General features: G+C 42.4%; 1 protein-coding gene and 1 long non-coding RNA gene across 3 annotated transcripts in view; one reads left to right on the top strand and one right to left on the bottom strand.

Annotated features, from left to right (window-relative positions):
* Nucleotides 1–8572, top strand: part of LOC135228125 (uncharacterized) — a 19510-nt gene extending 10938 nt beyond the window's left edge. Inside the window, exon 3 of the long non-coding RNA XR_010318454.1 lies at nucleotides 4062–8572. This is a non-coding gene — a long non-coding RNA (uncharacterized LOC135228125). The remainder of the gene's footprint in view (nucleotides 1–4061) is intronic.
* On the bottom strand, nucleotides 8089–19005 carry LOC100664854 (cytochrome b5 domain-containing protein 1). 2 transcript variants are annotated; one of them, XM_003416905.4, is made up of 4 exons: nucleotides 18330–19005; nucleotides 18164–18240; nucleotides 17826–18044; nucleotides 8089–17297 (listed from the first exon to the last, which is right to left on the bottom strand). In XM_003416905.4, exons 1-4 carry the CDS (start codon nucleotides 18487–18489, stop codon nucleotides 17067–17069), a joined length of 687 nt encoding a protein of 228 aa, XP_003416953.1. In that variant the 5' UTR covers nucleotides 18490–19005; the 3' UTR covers nucleotides 8089–17066. The 2 variants fall into 2 exon arrangements, with proteins under 2 accessions (XP_003416953.1, XP_064127819.1); XM_064271749.1 differs by having other exon boundaries at nucleotides 17180–17643.

The following is a 19005-nucleotide window of genomic DNA, read 5'->3' as shown; positions in this document are numbered from 1 at the left end:
ATTAGTGAGCTGAAATGGACTGGTATTGGCCATTTTTAATCAGACAATCATATGGTCTACTATAATGGGAATGAAAAATCGAAGAGGAATGGAGTCACGTTCATTATCGAAAAGAACATTTCAAGAACTACCCTGAAATACAACTCTGTCAGTGATGGGGTAATGCCATACACCTACAAGGAAGACCGATTAATACGACTATTACTCAAATTTACGCACCAACCACTAATGCCAAAGATGAAAAAATTGAAGATTTCTACCAACTCTGCAGTCTGAAATTGATCAAACATGCAATCCAGGTTCACTGGTAATTACTGGTGATTGGAATGCAAAAGTTGGAAACAAAGAAGAATGATCAGTACTTGGAAAATACGGCCTTGGTGATAGAAACGATGCGGGACACTGCATGATAGAATTTTGCAAGACCGGTGACTTCTTCATTGCAAATAACCTTTCTTAGCAACATGAACAGCAGCGTTGCTGGATGGAGTACACAGGAATCAAATCGACTACCTCTGTGGAAAGAGACGATGGAAAAGCTCATTATCATCAGTCAGAACAAGGCCAGGGGCTGACTGTGGAACGGATCATCAGTTGCTCATATGCAAGTTCAAGTTGAAGCTGAAGAAAATTAAAACAAGTCCATGAGAGCGAAGGTATGACTTTGAGTATATCCCATCAAAATTTAGAGACCATCTCAAGAATAGATTTGACACATTGAGCACTAATAACTGAAGACCAGATAAGTTGTAGGATGACATCAGGGACATCATACATGAAGAAAGCAAGAAGTCATTAAAAAGACAGGAAAAGACCAAAGTGGATGTTAGAAGAGACTCTGAAAGTTGAACATAGAGTAGCTAAAGCCAAGAGAAGAAATGACAAAGTAAAAGAGCTGAACAGAAGATTTCAGAGGGCGGCTCGAGAATACAAAGCATTATAATGAAATGTGCAAAGACCTGGAGATAGAAAACCAAAAGGGAAGCACACGCTTGTCATTTCTCAAGCTGGAAGAACTGAAGAAAAACTTCAAGCTTGCAAGTTGCAACATTGAAGGATTCTATGGGCAAAAAATTGAATGATGGAGGAAACATCAAAAGAAAATGGAAGGAATACTGTACCAAAAAGAACTGGTGGATGTTCAGCCACTTAAGGAGGTAGCATATGATCAAGAACCAGTGGTACTGAAGGAAGAAGTCCAAACTGCACTGAAGGCATTGGCAAAAAATAAGACGCCAGGAGTTGAGGGAATACCAATTGAAATGTTTCGACAAAGGGATGCAAATGCTGGAAGCTCTCTTGTCTATAACAAGAAATTTAGAAGACAGCTACCTGGCCAACCAACTGAAAGAGATCCATATTTGAGCCCATTCCGAAGAAAAGTGATCCAACAGAATGTGGAAACTATAGAACAATATCATTAATATCACATGCAAATAAAATCATGCTGAAGATAATCAAAAACCGGTTGCAGCAGTACATTGACAGGGAACTGCCAGAAACTCAAGCCGAATTCAGAAGAGGGTGTGGAAGAAGGAATATCATTGCTGATGTCAGATCAATCCTGGCTGAAAACAGAGAATACCAGAAAGATGTTTACTTGTGTTTTATTGACTATGCAAAGGCATTTGACCGTGTGGATCATAATAAATTTTGGATAACATTGCGAAGAGTGAGAATTCCAGAACACTTAATCGTGCTCCTGAGGAACCTGTACGTAGACCAGTTGTTTGAACAGAACAAGGGGGCTACTGAATGGTTTAAAATAAGAAAAGGTGTGCATCAGAGTTGTATCCTTTCACCATACTTATTCGGTCTGTATGCTGAACATATAATCTTAGAAGCTGGACTATATGATGAACGTGGCATCAGGATTGGAGGAAGACTCATTAACAACCTGCGATATACAGATGATACAACCTTGCTTGCTGTAAGTGAAGAAGACTTGAAGCACTTACTGATGAACATCAAAGACTACAGCCTTCAGTACAGATTACACTTCAACATAAAACAAAGATCCTTACAACTGGGCCAATAATCAACATCATGCCAAAACAAGAAAATATTGAAGTTTTTAAGAATTTTATTTTACTTGAATCCACAATCAATGCCCATGGAAGCAGCAGTCAAGAAATCAAACAACATATTGCATTGGGCAGATCTGCTGCAAAAGATCACTTTGAAAGTGTTGAAAAGCAAAGGTGTCACTTTGAGGACTAAGGTGTGCCTGACCCAAGCCATCGTTTTTCATTCGCCTCATATGCATGCTAAAGCTGGATAGTGAATAAAGAAGACTGAAGAAGAATTGATGCCTTTGAATTATGATGTTGGTGAAGAATATTGAATATAGCATGGACTGCCAGAAGAAAGAACAAGTCTGTCTTGGAAGAGGTACAGCCATCATGCTCCTTAGAAGCCCGGATGGTGAGACTTTGTCTTGCATGCTTCCAACATGTTATCGGAAGGGACCAGTCCCTGGAGAAGGACATCATGCTCGGTAAAGTAGAGGGTCAGCGAAAAATAGGAAGCCGCTCAACGAGATGGATTGACGGAGTGGCTGCAACAATGGGCTCAAACATAGCAAAGATTGTAAGGATGGCACAGGACTTTTTTGTACACAGGGTCACTGTGAGTTGGAACTGACTTGATGGCACTTAACAACAACAACATATATGAAGTTGGCCTCTAAAGATAACTAGGATTTATATAATAGGAGGAGAAAGGGCAGACTAGGTCAAATAAGGAAGTATTTAGCAGAAAGCATGTGGACCTCCTATCACTCATTTGTCAATTTGTCATACAGTGATGGCTTGCATGTTGAGGTTTTCTCAAAAAGTTAGAATCACCAGATGACCCAAAAGTTTCACTCCTAGGTGTATACCTAAGAGAATCGAAAACACATGTTCATACAAAAAAGTTGTACATGAATCTTCATAGCAGCATTATTCATAATAGCCAAAAAACGCGAACAACCCAAATGTCCATCAACTGATGAACGAATAAACGAAATGTGGTATACGCATACAGTGGAATATTAGCCATAAAAGTTTATGGAATACTGATACATTCTACAACGTGGATGAACCTTGAAGACATTACGCTAAGTAAAAGAAGCCAAACACAAAAGGCCACATATTGTATGATTCCATTTATATGAAATGCCAGAACTGGCAAATCCTTGGAGACAGTAGATGAGCGGTTACCAGGGTCTAGGGGAGAGGAGAGTGGGGAATGGCTGTGAATGGGAATGGAGTTTCTTTTTGCAGGGATGGTAATGTTCCGGTACTGGTTAGTGGTGATGGGTGCACAACCTTGTGCACATGCTAAAAACCCGTGAGTAAAAGAAGAGTGTGAACTGAGAAAAGTCCTGGGTTTGGCAGTTGGTCACCTTTAAAGCTAGCTTTCTTAAAGAAGTTAAATAACAGATTATGAGCAACCATTAAGATATTATTTACAGAGTTTTTTAATTTAAAATTTTATCTATTACTGAGAACTATGTCACACGGTCAAAAGAATGTATATAATATATGTCAACTACAAAAAAATTAAAAAAGTGTACTCATCCAATTTAATAAATATAAAATTAGTAATATCTTTAAACCCTTATGTGGTCCTTGTATATCAGGTTCCCTCTTCTCTCCCCCAACCAGTATCCTGAGTTTTGTGCTTATCATTCCATTTCTTTTTCTTTGAGATTAGTTCCCTCTCCACTTGTAACTTAATTTTGAAAAATTTCAAACCTACAGAAAAGTCGAAAGAGTACAATGAACACCCATGTACTCTTCACTTAGACGTAGGTTGTTAACCTTTTCCCTCATTGACAAAAGTTCTTAATGGTATGAGCAAATGCTTACGATCTACTGTTAAGTGAACAAAACAGTATAAAATCATACCTGTGGTAAAATCTCAGACATGTAGAAAAATACTAGAAAAAAATTGTTAAAATGTTGATAATGGTTTTTGCTGAGCAATAGGAGTAAGAATGATTTTTTTTTTCCTATAGCTTTTATATCTTTATTCTTCTTTCTTTGTCTCATGTTCTTTGGACATGTTGTCACAAGGGGTCAGTCCCTGGAGAAGGACATCATACTTTGTAAAGTAGAGGGTCAGCGAAAAAGAGGAAGACCTTCAACAAGATGGACTGACACAGTAGCTGCAACGCTGGGCTCAAACATAGCAACAATTTTGAGGATGGCGCAGGACTCAGCAATGTTTCGTTCTGTTGTACAAAGGGTCACTGAGTCAGAAGTGACTCAATGGCACCTAACAACACAATATACTCTCTACCTGGTATTTACCGTAAAGAGCATGTATTCTATAATTAAAAAATAAATGAATACATAGAGTGAGAGTGAGAAGACAGTATCATGAAGTTTGGTATTCCGAATAGTTCAAAATGTGCAGGAGGGTAAACCTGGAAGCAGACCACATACCTCAGGGTTATGAGGTAGAATCTAACTCTTTATCTCCAGGGTTGCTTCCACATTCCCTCATCCTGTGTAAAAAAAACCAAAAAACAAAACCCTGTTTCTTTAAGGCTCCCGCATTCAGTACTTCTCATTCTCCCCCGATCCTTCCCCTCATTCACTGAAGGCTGACACCTGGCTCAGTCCTGCATCTTGGGGAATGGTAGAATCCATGTGAATTCATCACCCAGATCTGTCAGCCCCTCAGCTCCCTAATTTGCAGAGACCTTTCTCTCCATTCCACTTTGTCCTACCTCTGGATTTACCACCTCTCCAATACTAAATTTAAGCCCCCTACTTTGGCCACAACCTTTTTCCACCTCTCTTTTACTTTACCATTTTTGGATCCATGAGACACTCTAATCCCTTAACTCTTTCATTTTCTCCTAATCAGCTCCACCCTGTCTTCACCTCTTTTCCTATCCAGCGTAGTTTCCACCTCAGCGGTCTATCATCTCAACCACTCTTCTGCCAATGCCTGTTTCCTCTTCTTTTTTCCTTCCTCAAGACCCCTATCCTTGGATCACTTGTCTGTCCATTTACTCCTAGGATGTAATTGTTGCTGAAGAAAACACCACGATCCTTCAAATTGGCGTCACTACAGATGTATAACCCATTCCAGAGCGTGTTGCCGTTGAGTTGATTCTGACTCAGAGACCTTACACGACAGGGTAGAACAGCCTGTAGGGTTTCCAAGGCTGTAATCTTTATGGAAGCAGACTGCCACATCTTTCTTCCAAGGAGCAGCTGGTGGGTTCAAACCACCAATCTTTTGGTTAGCAGCCAAGCACTTAACCCCTGTGCCACTGAGGCTCTTATATATTGCCCAGAAACCCTTCCATCTTTTCAGGGACTGTTTATCAGTCAGTGATCTCCTAACCCTCCTTTATCTCCCATTCAACTTGCTCCTTCCCAATCACATTTATCAAAACCAAACCACACCTGTTGCCATTGAGTTGATTGCGACTCACAGTGGTCCTATAGGACATGGTAGAGCTGTCCCATAATGTTTCTAAGGCTGTGATCTTAACGGAAGCAGACTGCTACTGATCTTTCACTTAGCAGCCAAGTGCCTTACCACTGCACCACCAGGGCTCCTTCAATAATATGTAAATGTTTGTATCTCCCTATCTGCAGAAGAAATCTTTTGGGCTTCTTTAGCTGCTACCCTAGCTTTCTACATCCATTCACAGCCAAGTTTCTTGAAAGAATTACCTGCATTCTCTGTCTGCTTCTTCACGTGTGCACTCGTTTTCCAGCCCTTTGACCCCACCACTCCACTGAAACTGCTTTCACCAAGATGACCAATAACCTCTCATTTGGTGAATTCAGAGGGTATTTCTTAGCTCTTAACTTGCCCACTCCCTTCTTGAAATAGGCTTTGCTTGGCTTCTGTGACTTCACATTCCTGTTTTTTCTCCTCCTTATCTGGCTTCTCCTCAGTTCCCCTTCAAGGAGGCTATATTGCTTGGATTAGTGGTCAGACACTACTTAAGAGCTTGGACTCAGGAGTCAGAGAGATCTGGGTCCATATCCTACCTCCACTTCTCTGGGTTTCAGTTTCCTCAATTAATATGGCTATAAGTACAAAAAAGTAAGCCTTATTTTTGTGAAGGTTCATAGTGTGAAGTCAATGAAATTATACATGTAAAGTCCTTAGCATGTGTTTGACATACAGTAAGCAAACAAAACTTCCCTGACTCTCCAAACCTATGAGAGGCGCCCTTCCTTTGTGCTACCATACTACCCTTTTTCTCTCATCAGACTGTGTTTACCTTGCTCATTATTGTGTCAATCCAGCATATTGCCAGGCACATATTATTGTTGGCTGCTCCAAGTATTTAATATATGGTAAAGGTAATATTTTAAATCAATGGGGCAAAAATGTATCATTGATAAATGAAAAATTACTTAGGAAAATATGAAAATCAGGTCCTTCGTACCATTTACCAAAAGAGTTTCAGATGGATTAAAGCACTAAATTAAAAACTCAAGAAAACTAGAATTAAATATACATGAATATTTTCTTGATCTTGGAGGTAAAAAAAGGCCTTAAACAAGCAGCAACAACTATAAAGGAAAATATTGATTTACATCAATAAAAAATTATGTGAGAAAACAAAATTAAAAGACAAACCAGGAAAATATTTGTACCGTTTCTGACAAACCGTTTATTCATTCAACAAATATTGTGTGTCATGTCAGAGTTGGCGATAATAGAACTTGCTCTTGCTGTCTTAAGCAGAAGGGCATTTTATCCTGGAAATTAAGGCTTACAAATTTGTTGGAAGGGCCAGAGAAGTACTGTAGTCTGGGCTTCCAGGAATGAGAACACTGTAGAACTGTCCCACTAAAGATCTGCTGCCTACCTCTGCTGTAATCAGAGAGCTGATCTGGAAGGTGCTGGCTCCAGAATATGCCAACATTGGGTAGGGACAGGAGTAAGGGAGTGGAAAGGAAGATAGTGAGCTAGTGTTAGTATTCTTGATAAAAGAAAGAACTCATAAAAATCAACAATAAAAAGATCAACAGAATCAAGTAATACAAAAGTAAGTAAATTAAAATGTGCAAATAAATGAGCAATAAAATGATGATTGCTTTTTTTTCCTACTGTAGCAAACATTTTCTCACAGTTTAGAAGTCTGAATTCAGGGTGTCAGCTCTAGGGGAAGGTGTTCTCTCTCTGTTGGGTCTGGGGGAAGTTGCTGATCTCTTTTGAGGCTCCAGCTCCTGGCCAGTCTTCATGTGATTACTAATCTTTGTCGAGTGTCTTGTTCTGTGTCTGGGAACTAACCTAGGACTTAATATGCACTAACTCAGTTGACCCGTCCAATAATCTTATGATGTAGGAACAATAATCTCCATCTTACAGATGAGGAAGCAGGCAAAGGGAGGTTAAATAATTTGTCCAAGGTCGGAGCAGTTGAAAGGAAGAACAGGCATTTATGCCCAAGCTCTTTCGATTCTCTTGTACCTCAATGGATTTGATAAAGAAAATGAGACAATCAGGTGATACTATGACTCAAGAATTGGGGTGCCATTGCCAAAATCAGGGGACCTGAGAAAGAAACTGACTTAAAGAGGGCATGATGAGTTTGTTTCTAAGTTGTTTAGCTTGATAAAATAGAGTCATGTCCTTTTAGAAATAGCTTTCTGAGCTGTGGGAGAGTCCTCTGTACCTCTAGTACCTGATAAAGAATCCATATTCCGCAATATAACAAACGAACAAACCCAGTGCTGTCAAGTCGATTCCAACTCACAGTGACCCTATAGGACAGAGTAGACCTGCCCCATAGGGTTTCCAAGGAGAACCTGGTGGATTCAAACTGCCAGCCATCTGGTTAGCAGCTGAACTCTTAACCACTAAGCCACCAGGGCTTTCATACACTGCTCTGTCTTCTCAATTAAAGGATCTTATTAATCTAGTCTGCTCAATTGCACCTTAAATTACTATTGCTGCCTTTTAACTAAATCCCTTCCCCTGCCCTGCACTAAGGGAATACCTTAATAAAAAGAGGAAGATTTAAGCCCCAAATCTTTTGTCTTTGCTTTTTCTCAGTTTCTTTTAGATCTACTTTAATTGACCACTATGATGGAGACTGAATATAATATTCCTGTACAAACTTTTGTTGCCTTTTAACAATTTCATGATCTTTTTTTTTTTTTATCAGCTAGCCAACTAGAAATACCCTGCTTTCCATTTATTCTCAGGCCTCAGTTGTTCCAGCAGAATCATCCCGACACCCTTCCTAGCGATTAACTATCTTTCAGGGTATAGATATGTGATGGTAAACACTAAGCGGAAGCTGGCTTCCTCTTGCTCCTTGACCTTGGCCCTTTCACCACCTAGCTCTCCTTGCAAGGAGTGTTATTGTAATTTCAGACTAAATTAGACATAACTAGTAAGTTAATTTTTTTAAGTTTCTGGCATATTCCAAAACTGTGTAATTTCTAAAGTGTATTTCAGAGCCAAATAATACAGTGTTTTAGTTTCAGATTTCCTGTAGACCACTCCCTCCATTAGAGAAGGAGTTTGGGCTTTGGAGTTAGACAGGTTGCGCCTGGAATCCAAGCTCTGTTGCTTAATAACTGTGACCCTGGGCAAGCTACTTATCCTTCAAGTTTCAGCTTCCTCAAATGTAAATCAGGGTTATTTATGCCTGCCTTACGTAGTTGTGAGGACTGAGTGAGCTGACTTACATAAAGCACTGGCTATAATGAGGCAGTTGATAATTGGTAGCTGTTATTCCAAACAGTCAGGTTTACTGTATAACCATTTCTCAGAGAGATTCATTTTTGAGTTGATTCCAAGATGAGAGGATTCACAGCTTGAGTTATGAATAGCACTTTAAACGTAAGTAGCAAAGGGCTGATTGCTCCCAATAGTTGGCCCTGTTTCCTTGCTTTCCCCCACCTTATGTAAGCTCATCTCTGGCATAACCCGAGCCAAACCGCATTGTACTAGACTCAAATAATTCTCCTCCTGAAGGTACAAACACTATTGTTAGGTTGGAAATCTGTGTTCACACATATGGTCTACTAATTTTCTAATCAAATGATACCTAGTCATACAAGGTGATTCAGCTTATTCCTGGTCCTTGGGATACTCACTCTTGGAACCCAGACACTGTGTGAGAAAAACCAGGCTGCCAGTGGAGAGGCCCATGTGGAGAACCAGTAGCTAGCAGCAACTTGCCAGCCATCTCAGTGAGCCCTCTTGGAAGTACATCCTCTAGCTCCCACTCAGTTCACCCCAGCCAACACTTTTTGCAGTGGAAATGAGCTGTCCCCACTGAACCCACCCCAAAGTGCAGATTCGTTAGCAAAATAAATGCTAGTGGCTGTTCAAGCTGCTAAATTTTGGGGTGTTTGCTAAGCAGCGATAGATAACTGGAACAGCTTCCTGTTTGTCATGCAGAGAGGTTGGCATAACTCAGTGGTTGAGTGCACTGTAGAGTACAGTGGCCTTGGTTCAAAGCCCAGCTCTGCTACTTACTAGTTGCATGACTTTTGGCAAGTTGCTTAACCATCCTGTGCCCCAATTCCCTTATTTCACAGATTATAGAAATGGTACGTACTTCTTAAGTTGGTTGGGAGGATGATAATGCAGAGCTACCCTGTGATCAACTCCTCTGACAGGCTTCTGATCACTTGACCGTTAGTCTCTCATATGACTCTGTCTTTATGGCTTTTAGTGCTGTCTGAAATAATCGTGTCAACTTATTTGTTTATTGTCTCTTTTATCCCACCAGAGTGTATATACTCCAGTAAATCAGCAACCTTGCCTGTCCCATTTCCTGCTGCATGCCTAGTAACCAGAACAGTGCCTGGCACAAAGTGCTTACATTTTTTTTTTTTTCGGTGAATGGATGAATAGCACTTTGCACACACTTGTGGAAGACATCGTTAGCTCCTACCCAGTATCCATTCTCTCCTTCCACTCCTTCCATAGCAGTTGACCGTGCTTTTGTTTTGGGTGTCAATATAAAATACTATTCCAGACTCTTTGCAGCTAGTGGTGGTTATGTACCGCATTTCTGATCAGTGAAATACAATCAAAGGTCTGCTAAGCATATCTGGAAAAATCTTTGCCTTCTTGTTGGTAGGCACTGTTCTTTTTTCCCTATGCTTCCCTCCTCCTTGCCTGCAGTACAAGCTGGAAGTAGAGCAGTCAAGGTGATAAGGAAGAGGACAAAAATGAGAAACAGGAGAAGTCTGAGACATTGTTGTTCTAGTGGAGTTGCCACACCACTAACTCCAGACCTCTGTTCTGTAAGAAAATTAACCCTTTGTAGTTTGGCCACAGCAGTCAGGCTTTTGTTACCTGCAACCAAATACGTCTCACCTAATATGGTATGGTAGAGTACTATCTACCCCTCTAGCCTGTCCCTTAGGAACAAGTTTATATATTTCATCGTCCTTACTACTGTATAGGAGCATCGGAAGAATTTAGCAGCACAGATACCACTCACTTGCCAGATCTTTTCAGTTCTCTTCAAATAGTGAATGGATTCAGGTAGCAGGGGACTTTGCATTATCTAAATCTGTTTGGCTCCTGAGTTCAGACAGTGAGATTTCAAGCAGTGCAGGTTACCTGTATTATTCATCCCTGAAGTAAACATTTATTTGCCACCCTATGCCAGACACTATATGGGTATTGGGATTCCGACTCATAGTGACCTATAGAACAGAGTAGAACTGCCCCACAGGGTTTCCAAGACTAATCTTTATGGGAGCAGATTGCTAGGTCTTTCTCCCGAAGAGCCACTGGGTGGGTTTGAATTGCAACCTTTTGGTTAGCAACAGAGCAAGGCTCCTTATTGGGACTATAACCAAAAAAACCAAACCCAGTGCCGTCGAGTCAATTCTGGCTCATAGCGACCCTATAGGACAGAGTAGAACTGCCCCATAGAGTTTCCAAGGAGCGCCTGGCGGATTCGAACTGCCAACCCTTTGGTTAGCAGCCGTAGCGCTTAACCCCTACCCACCAGGGTTTCCATTGGGACTATAGTGAGGATTAAGTCAAATGACTGAAGCTGGATGCCTGAGTTCCTACTGAACATTAATTAAGCTCCCAAAGGGCAGGAGCTATGCTGCTTCCCAATAAGGGAGAGGTGTAATTCTAGCAGTCTCTCTACCTCTGCCATCTTGTTCCTCATCTCACCCGTCTTTACCACCTACACCTCACTTCACTTATTCATTCACCATCTTTTTTTTCTTTTCTTTTTGAGTGCTTCCCACGTGCCTAGAATACCCAGTACTTGGGCTACATAAGTTTGTATTTTGAATGCCTGATCTTTGACTTCCCTGATAAAGATTAATTCAGGTTTCAAATTTTGTGTGCCTTTCCTACAAGTAAACTTCCATGTGCTCTTGCGGATCAGTCATAAAGAGGCCGTTCTACCAATATCACATCTATGTGGTCTTCCTAAACGGAGCTGGGGGGCTGGGTGCACTGATTGTATCCTGGTATCCTGACTGGGTGTTAGGGTCCCAGGCCCAAATGATGGATCTCCTCACTCAGCTCCAAGGTATATCCATATCAAAATTTGGAACAACGGTAAAATCAGTCAGACTAGTCAGAAACTTAGCCCTTAATGCTTTAGGAAGTTCTGCCACAGGGACATGGTGGGTATAAGCCAAGTGAAGACAGACCGTTGAGTCAGGTGCCAGGAATCCTTGGACTACATTATAGTATCACTTTTGATATTTTACTTTCGAGGGCCTTTATTGTTATTTAAGTATGTATGTACTATTTCAAGGGGAAGGAGTTGGGCCATTTTGAGAATCTGATGGAAATTTTAGCACCTTTCTCTAAAATGATACACATCTGCAAGCACAGGTATGTGTGCACACACACATGTGGAAACAGTTTCAGAAGGCCCAGGTTACAAATCCACCTGTGACCTGCCATGAAGGTAGAAACTTTCAGTACCATATATTTGGTCCTTTACTGTTTTCATTTACCTTTTTATGTGTGTATGATTTATCCCAGTGAGCGGGCAGGCTTCCTGCAAAGGTCTAGGAATTGAGACCTTTTATGCCTCTATATCTCCTCCCAGTGATATGTACATATAGGGACCCTAGCTTGTAGGAAGTATTTACTGGTTGGGTCCTTTGAAGCTGCTGTGGTTTACTAAGGACAGGCAGCTTTCCTTTCAGTACTACCTCCCTCCAAACCAAAAGAGATCGCTATAAGAGGACTTAGACCCCATACTCATGTACTATTTACATTTTAGGTTTTAGGCCAAGGCATTGTTTACATACCCCTCATGCAAATAACCAGTCTTGGACGGTTAGAGAACAAGGCAGGGCCTAGTGGAAAGCTTTATACAGGAAAAAAAAAAAGTCAAAACTAATTCAAAGTGGATCAAAGACCTAAATATAAAACCAAAAATTATAAAGATCATAGAAGAAAAAATAGGGTCAATGCTAGAGGCCCTAATACACGGTATTAATAGGATATAAACCATAACAATACGACAAAACAACAGATGATAAGTTAGATGACTGGGATCTTCTAAAAATTAAACACACTCATTGAAAGACTTTGCCAATAGAGAACCTACAGACTGGGAAAAAATTTTTGGCAATGACAAATCTGACAAAGGTCTAATCTCTAAAATCTACAAGGAAACCCAACACCTCTACAACAAACAGACAGATAATCAAATTAAATGGGTAAAGGATATGGACAGACACTTCACCAAAGAAGACAGTCAAGCAGCTAACAGATACATGAGGAAATGCTCGTGGTCACTAGCCATTAGCCATTAGAGAAATGCAAATCAAAACCACAATGAGATACCATCTCACCCCAACATTACTGGCACAAATCAAAAAAACAGAAATAACAAATGTTGGAGAGGCCGCCGGAAGATTGGAACTCTTATGCGCTGCTGATGGGTCTGCAAAATGGTACAACCATTTTGGAAAACAATATGGCACTTCCTTAAAAAGCTAGAAATAGCAATACCATATGATTTCAGCAATCCTACTCCTAGAAATATATCCTAGAGAAATAAGAGCCATCACACGAATAGACATGTATACCCATGTTCATTGCAGTATTGTTCACAATAGCAAAAAGATGGAGATAACCTAGGTGCCTATCAACAGATGAATGGATAAACTATGATACATAAACACAATGGATTATACTACACAGCAATAAAGAATGATAATCTGCGAAGCATCTCACAACATGGATGAATCTAGAGGGCATCATCCTGAGTGAAATAAGTCAGTCAAAAAAGGACAATGTGTGAGACCATTATTATAAAAACTCATGAAAAGGTTTGTACACAAAAAGAGACAATCTTTGATGTTTATGAAGGAGGAGAGAGAAAAACACTAAATAGACAACAGATAAAATGGTAACTTTGGTAAAGGGTAAGACAGTACACAATACTGGGGAAGCCAGCACTTGTCCAAAGCAAGGTCATGGAAACTCCATAGATGCATCCTGAGGGACCAAATTACTGGGCTGAGAGCCGTAGGGACCATGGTCTTGGGGGAACATCTAGCTCAGTTGGCATAACATAATTTATAAAGAAAATGTTCTACATCCTACTTTGGTGAGTAGCGTCTGGGGACTTAAAAGTCTGTAAGTGGCCATACTCTACTGGCTCCATCCCGGCTGGAGCAAGGGAGAACGAAGAAAACCAAAGACACAAGGGAAAGATTAGTCCAAGGGACTAATGGACCACAAGTACCACAGCCTCCACCAGACTGAGTCGAGGACAACCAGATGGTGCCTGGTTACCACCACCAACTGCTCTGACAGGGATCACAATAAAGGGTCCCAGACAAGAGCTGGAGAAGAATGTAGAACAGAATTCTAACTCACACACGCACACACAAAACGACCAGACTTACTGGTCTGGCAGAGACTGGAGAAACCCCAAGAGTATGGCCTGGACACCCTTATAGCTCAGTAATGAAGTCATTCCTGAGGTTCACCCTTCAGCCAAATTGGGCCCATAAAACGAGACTACATGGGCACACCAGCCTAGGGGCAAGGATGAGAAGGCAGGAAGGGACAGGAAAGCTGGTAATGGGGAACCCAAGGTTGAGAAGGGGAGAGTGTTGACATGTTGTGGGGTTGGCAACCAATGTCACAGAAAGTAACTGTTTAATGAGAAACTAGTTTGCTCTGTAAACCTTCATCTAAAGTACAATAACAAAATTATAAAGCTAAAAAGTAAATATTAATAAATGGATGTACTCTCTTAAAAATTTGTGGTGTCTTTCTTCTTTCCTCAGCTCTGTGCCTTCATCTCATACACACTCAGTTCTGAAATTAAGACCTACTTGTCGTAGCCCATGAGCTTTACTTTTGAAACTGCCCTTTCGTTGGCATGTTCTTGTGGAAAAAATTGAAAGCAGGAATAAACCTAATATTAATAGAATGTTGGCCATGTGGATTTTCCTTTTTTCTGACCCTTCCCTCCCTGCTATAAATCTCAAAGGGACACTTTCCAATAGGGTTTCCCTCCTCTGGGCCCTTCTCTCTGACTCCATAAGCCACTACAGCCACCTGGTGGCCATAGGGGGAAATGACAGGTGGGTTGCCCCAAAAATCTCTGATGAGAGGAAGAACCTCTACTAAGTAATTTTTGGTCTTGGATCTAAGGGGAAGCAAGGAAAGAGAAGCCTGTAGATAGAGACTGCAGCCAGGATCCAGACATCCTATTTTTTGGTCCCACCTTGTCTCCCAGGACACAACATCCTGTCCACAGACAGATGAATTCACTTAACAATTCAGTTCATTCAAAGAAAATTTATTGAGCAGCAACTGTGTGCCCAACACCAGGAATACAGCAGTGAACATGATGGATAAGATCTCTGCCCTTATGAGCTTACAATCTAGCAGCCAACCAGCCAATTACATCCATAATTTTAAAATTACAGTTAGTATGTACTCTGAACGAAAAATGCTTGGCGATAAGAAAAGATTTAACAGGGACTCTTGGGGTTGCCATGAGTGAGAGTTAGAGTCGACTCAAGGGCAGTTGGTTTTTTGGTTCTTGAACTAGACCAAGAAATCAGAAGGCCTCCCTGAGGATGAAATATTTAGGATCAGCTAGGTGAAGAGTGTCCCAAGCAGAGAGAATAGTCTATGTGAAGCCTCTGAAGCAAGAAGACATTTAAGGAGCTGAAAGCCAGCCAGTGTCACTGGAGCACAGGGAATAAAGAGGACTGTCAGGAGATGGGATATGCAAGGTAGGCAAGGCTTGAATTATGCAAAGTCTTGGATTTAGGACTTTATCCCCAAAACAATTTGAAGCCACTGAAGAACCTGAGGCAGTAAAGTTTGATGATTATGCTTGTCTTCCAATGACCACTCTGTGGTGTGTGGAGGGCAGAAGTGGAAATGGGGGACAGGCTAGGAAGCTTCCAGAGCAGTCCAGTCAAGAGGTAGGGTGGCTTGGAAGAAAGAAAAAATAGATTCCAAAGATATTTAGGAGGTAGAATCTGCCGGGTGTGTGGGGAGAGGGACGTGTTTCTGGCAAGAAGTACAGAAGTAGGCAATTGGAAGAGGGACAGGTTCAGGCAGGAACATGAGCACATCCTGCAGACACAGCCCCAAGGCTGGTGCAGAGAACAGTTCACTTCAGTTCTCAAACAGGGTTTAATTGAGCAAACAAGATACACGTGAAACAACTCCCGAGTTAATCAATCATCAAAATGATTGGTTCAGATAATTCATGGACTCTGCATTTCATGGGATTGAAGGGAAGCCCTCAGATTCTGCTGAAGCCAGTAGGGATAGCTCTACCTTTGTTCATACCTCTCATAGCCCCTCAGAAAACTCCCAAGGTTAGGTTAAAGGCTATCAAATCTGGCCACGGCCCCCCATGGTTATTCTCTTGGTCACCAGGAGAGTTTTCTGATACTTGGCTCCTCTCTTGTACATTACCCCTCCCTCTCAAGCCTCCTCTTTGCAAACTCAACCCTGTCTTCCTCACCTTCCCTAAGGCTGTGCTCATCCTGAACATACTGTACTTCTTGCCCCATTTTGCTCCCCCATTCAAAATGTCTCAATCCCCAGGCCCTTTCCCCACTCTTGTCTTTTTACTTGGAGTAAATACCCATCAATTTGCCTCAAAAAGTCAGAAGAAAAATTTTGCTATGGGATTAACTAGGAACTAAAAAAAAAATTTTTTTTTTTTTTAGCCTCACTACCTACTGCTTAGCTGACACCCTTCCCTGAGTCTTCTCTGCCACTGGAGAACTCTGCTAACTTCCTCCCAAAGGCTGTAACTGCAAAAAGAAGAGTGACTGACTACATAACAGTGCCCCATTGTGCAACTGACCTAGGACAAACTCATCCCAAACACTTGGTCTGAGAGCAGTGGTTACAAATGTTAACATGAATTAGACTTTGAGACACTGCCTTCACATTGAGAATAAAGGCTTTGGAGTTGGACAGACGGGCTTACATTCTGGCTCTGATAGTTACTAACTTGTATGCCTTTGTGCTATTAAGTATTTCTAAGCCTCAGAAGACATCTGTAAAATAGCGGTAGTGGTATCCACCTTATTTGGTAGTTGTATTAAAGAGGATGTATAAAGCACTGAGCATAATATCTAGCTTGAATTACCTAGTAACCATTCACTTCCTTTCTTTCCCTGGGGCTTCAGGTGCCAGATACTATTGTAGAAGGGAAATAAGCCTGTTTTGTACAGTCAATAGACACTTCCTACTCCTGTCTTTGTAATTCTGATCTTCCTGCATCCAACCCGTTATTTCCATCATTACCAAAATATTCTCCATACATGTAGGACTTCCCTTACTATCAAAAAGTTCCACCCGAGCTCTACCTGACATCCTTTTCTACACCTTCCTGATCCAAGATACCTTCATATCCTTGTATCACTAAAAATTAATTAGTTAATTCATTTCTACAGTTCTCAATTTTCTTGGAGCAGATTGTAATGGAGCTGGGGAAGAGGACCTTTTTTGAACTGGATAGGTCAGTTCTCAGAGAGGAGTGGACATCTAGGTCCAGGCACTGATCACCCCACCTCTTCAGAGCACAGAAACAGCCAAACTCAAAGTATGTCTCAAGTGTACATAAGCATACAAATCCCTCCTTATAGCTCAGTGAGATCATCGTTGAAGTACAGCAGTAATGCAGGTGTGTAGAGTGTACTGTCCATGTTGAGCCAGTCAAATTCTTCGTCTTCATCCCAGATCCCATTCTCCTCCAGGGTACTGTCCATTTTCAGGTTCTTCCCTTCATATTTCCATGTGTAGCTGGCAGCGTGTGCGTTATAGGGGAGATAGCGGTGTAGGATTTCCCACATTGATTCCAGGGCTCCCACCTGGAGAACATAGAAGCACCCCACCCCCAGAATTCTAAATGGAACACACACCCAGGCCAAGCTAAGACCCAGAGCCCAAAAGATGATAGAGCTGGGATCAGAGTTCCTCTCTGGGCAGAGAGTAGCTTCAGGCACTCCAGAGTCCCAGAAATGAAGTTAAAACTCCAACCTATCTTCATGGGAGCCACTTCTAACAAACAGATGGCCCTAGAGGGTCAAAGCCACTCCCCACTCACCTCATCCTCACACTAGAATAGACCAATAGCAGAGTCCAACTGCTGTCTAAAACAGCATGTAAGAGCTTCCAAGGACCACATCACCAAGCTTCATAACTGCCGCCCTGGGCCTGTAAAGACCCAGACACTATGTGACCAGTCGCTCCTGGGATTCCCAACCCTGGAACCTAGGTGGTCGGGGCCCCTAAGAAGTGAAAAAACACAGCTCCTACCAGCTATGAAGAGCTGATGGCCTGGAGATCCGCCAGGATCCCCAGTTCCCTCTAAACAGCCCCCAGCCCCCAGTTCTCACCTCCAATGTCTGCTCCTGCGAAGTGAGCGTGTTAATGATGCGGATGTGCCGGGTCTTCGCAGACAGTCGCCCTACCTCGTAATGCGACCCCTGCCACCAGGGCTTGCCGAAATCATTGGCCCAGTCCGAACGGGGTAGCTGAGGAGGGACGTGCAAGAAGCGGCCCCGCGGTGTGCGGTACCTCAGAGTGCCGGTCAGGGGATCTATGTGCTTGCGGATCTTTAAAGCAGGGTAGGGGGAGCGGAGGTCAGAGCAGTCACTCGCGGGCTCGGGCTTTTCCTGCCCACCTCCGCTCTCCAGCGCCTCTCTCACCAACCCCAGGTTCCAGCAGAACTCACGTCTTTGGTCTTTGGGTCAAACCAGTGGCTGATGTCCTGGCCTGCAACTTCCACGATGGGTTTCAACAGCAAGTCCCCTGGAAAGGAGCAGCCGCTGTCACTGCCAACCACCCACGAACCAGACACACACCACGGCCCCGGCCCTCGTCCGACGTGTGGCCCTTACCCTTGTACTTCTGTGCCAACGGCGTTAGATCATACACGTAGCCCAGGTAAGACACCCAAAGGTCCTCGGGCCGGTTGTGTTGGGCCACCTCTGCCGGCGTGAAATAGCGACGCTGGAAAAATTCAAAGTCTGGCCCGGCCACTAGGCCCCGGCGCGGCATGACTCTAGCTCTATGGGCCACCGTCTCCTCAGTTGCTTCTTTGCTCCTCAGCAAACGTTCACGACTACATCCACTCAAGGTTCAGGAGCTCAGCGGAGCGTATTTACCCGCTGACATGGAAACCATTGTCCCTTCTCGGCCACCGTAGACGGAGATCAGCCATGCATACGCACGGGGTGGTGCTTGGGCTGCACGTGCCCGCGGGAAATGTAGCGCGATTTGGTAATCTAGCACATTAAAAAAAAAAAAACCCCAAACCCATTGCCGTGGAGTCAATTCTGATTCCTAGCGACTGGGGATATTTAGAACAGAATATCTCATCAGGCAGAAAAAAAGGAGGCAGAGGGTTATGAAAAGAAGATATTCTCGCTAAATTCCACGTTTCCCAAAATATGTTTAACAAATTAGAGATAAATTTCTCGCGATATCTTAAGACTCCTGTGTAATAGGCCTCAGCCACAGCGCCAGAAAAGTAGAAGCTCGCGAGATCTCTGCAGTTGCCCAGGAGACTAGGAG

Source organism: Loxodonta africana, chromosome 18 (genome assembly GCF_030014295.1).
Source record: "Loxodonta africana isolate mLoxAfr1 chromosome 18, mLoxAfr1.hap2, whole genome shotgun sequence".
Lineage (NCBI taxonomy): Eukaryota > Metazoa > Chordata > Mammalia > Proboscidea > Elephantidae > Loxodonta > Loxodonta africana.
Note: the sequence above shows the minus strand (reverse complement) of the source record. Positions and strands in the feature narration are given on the sequence as shown.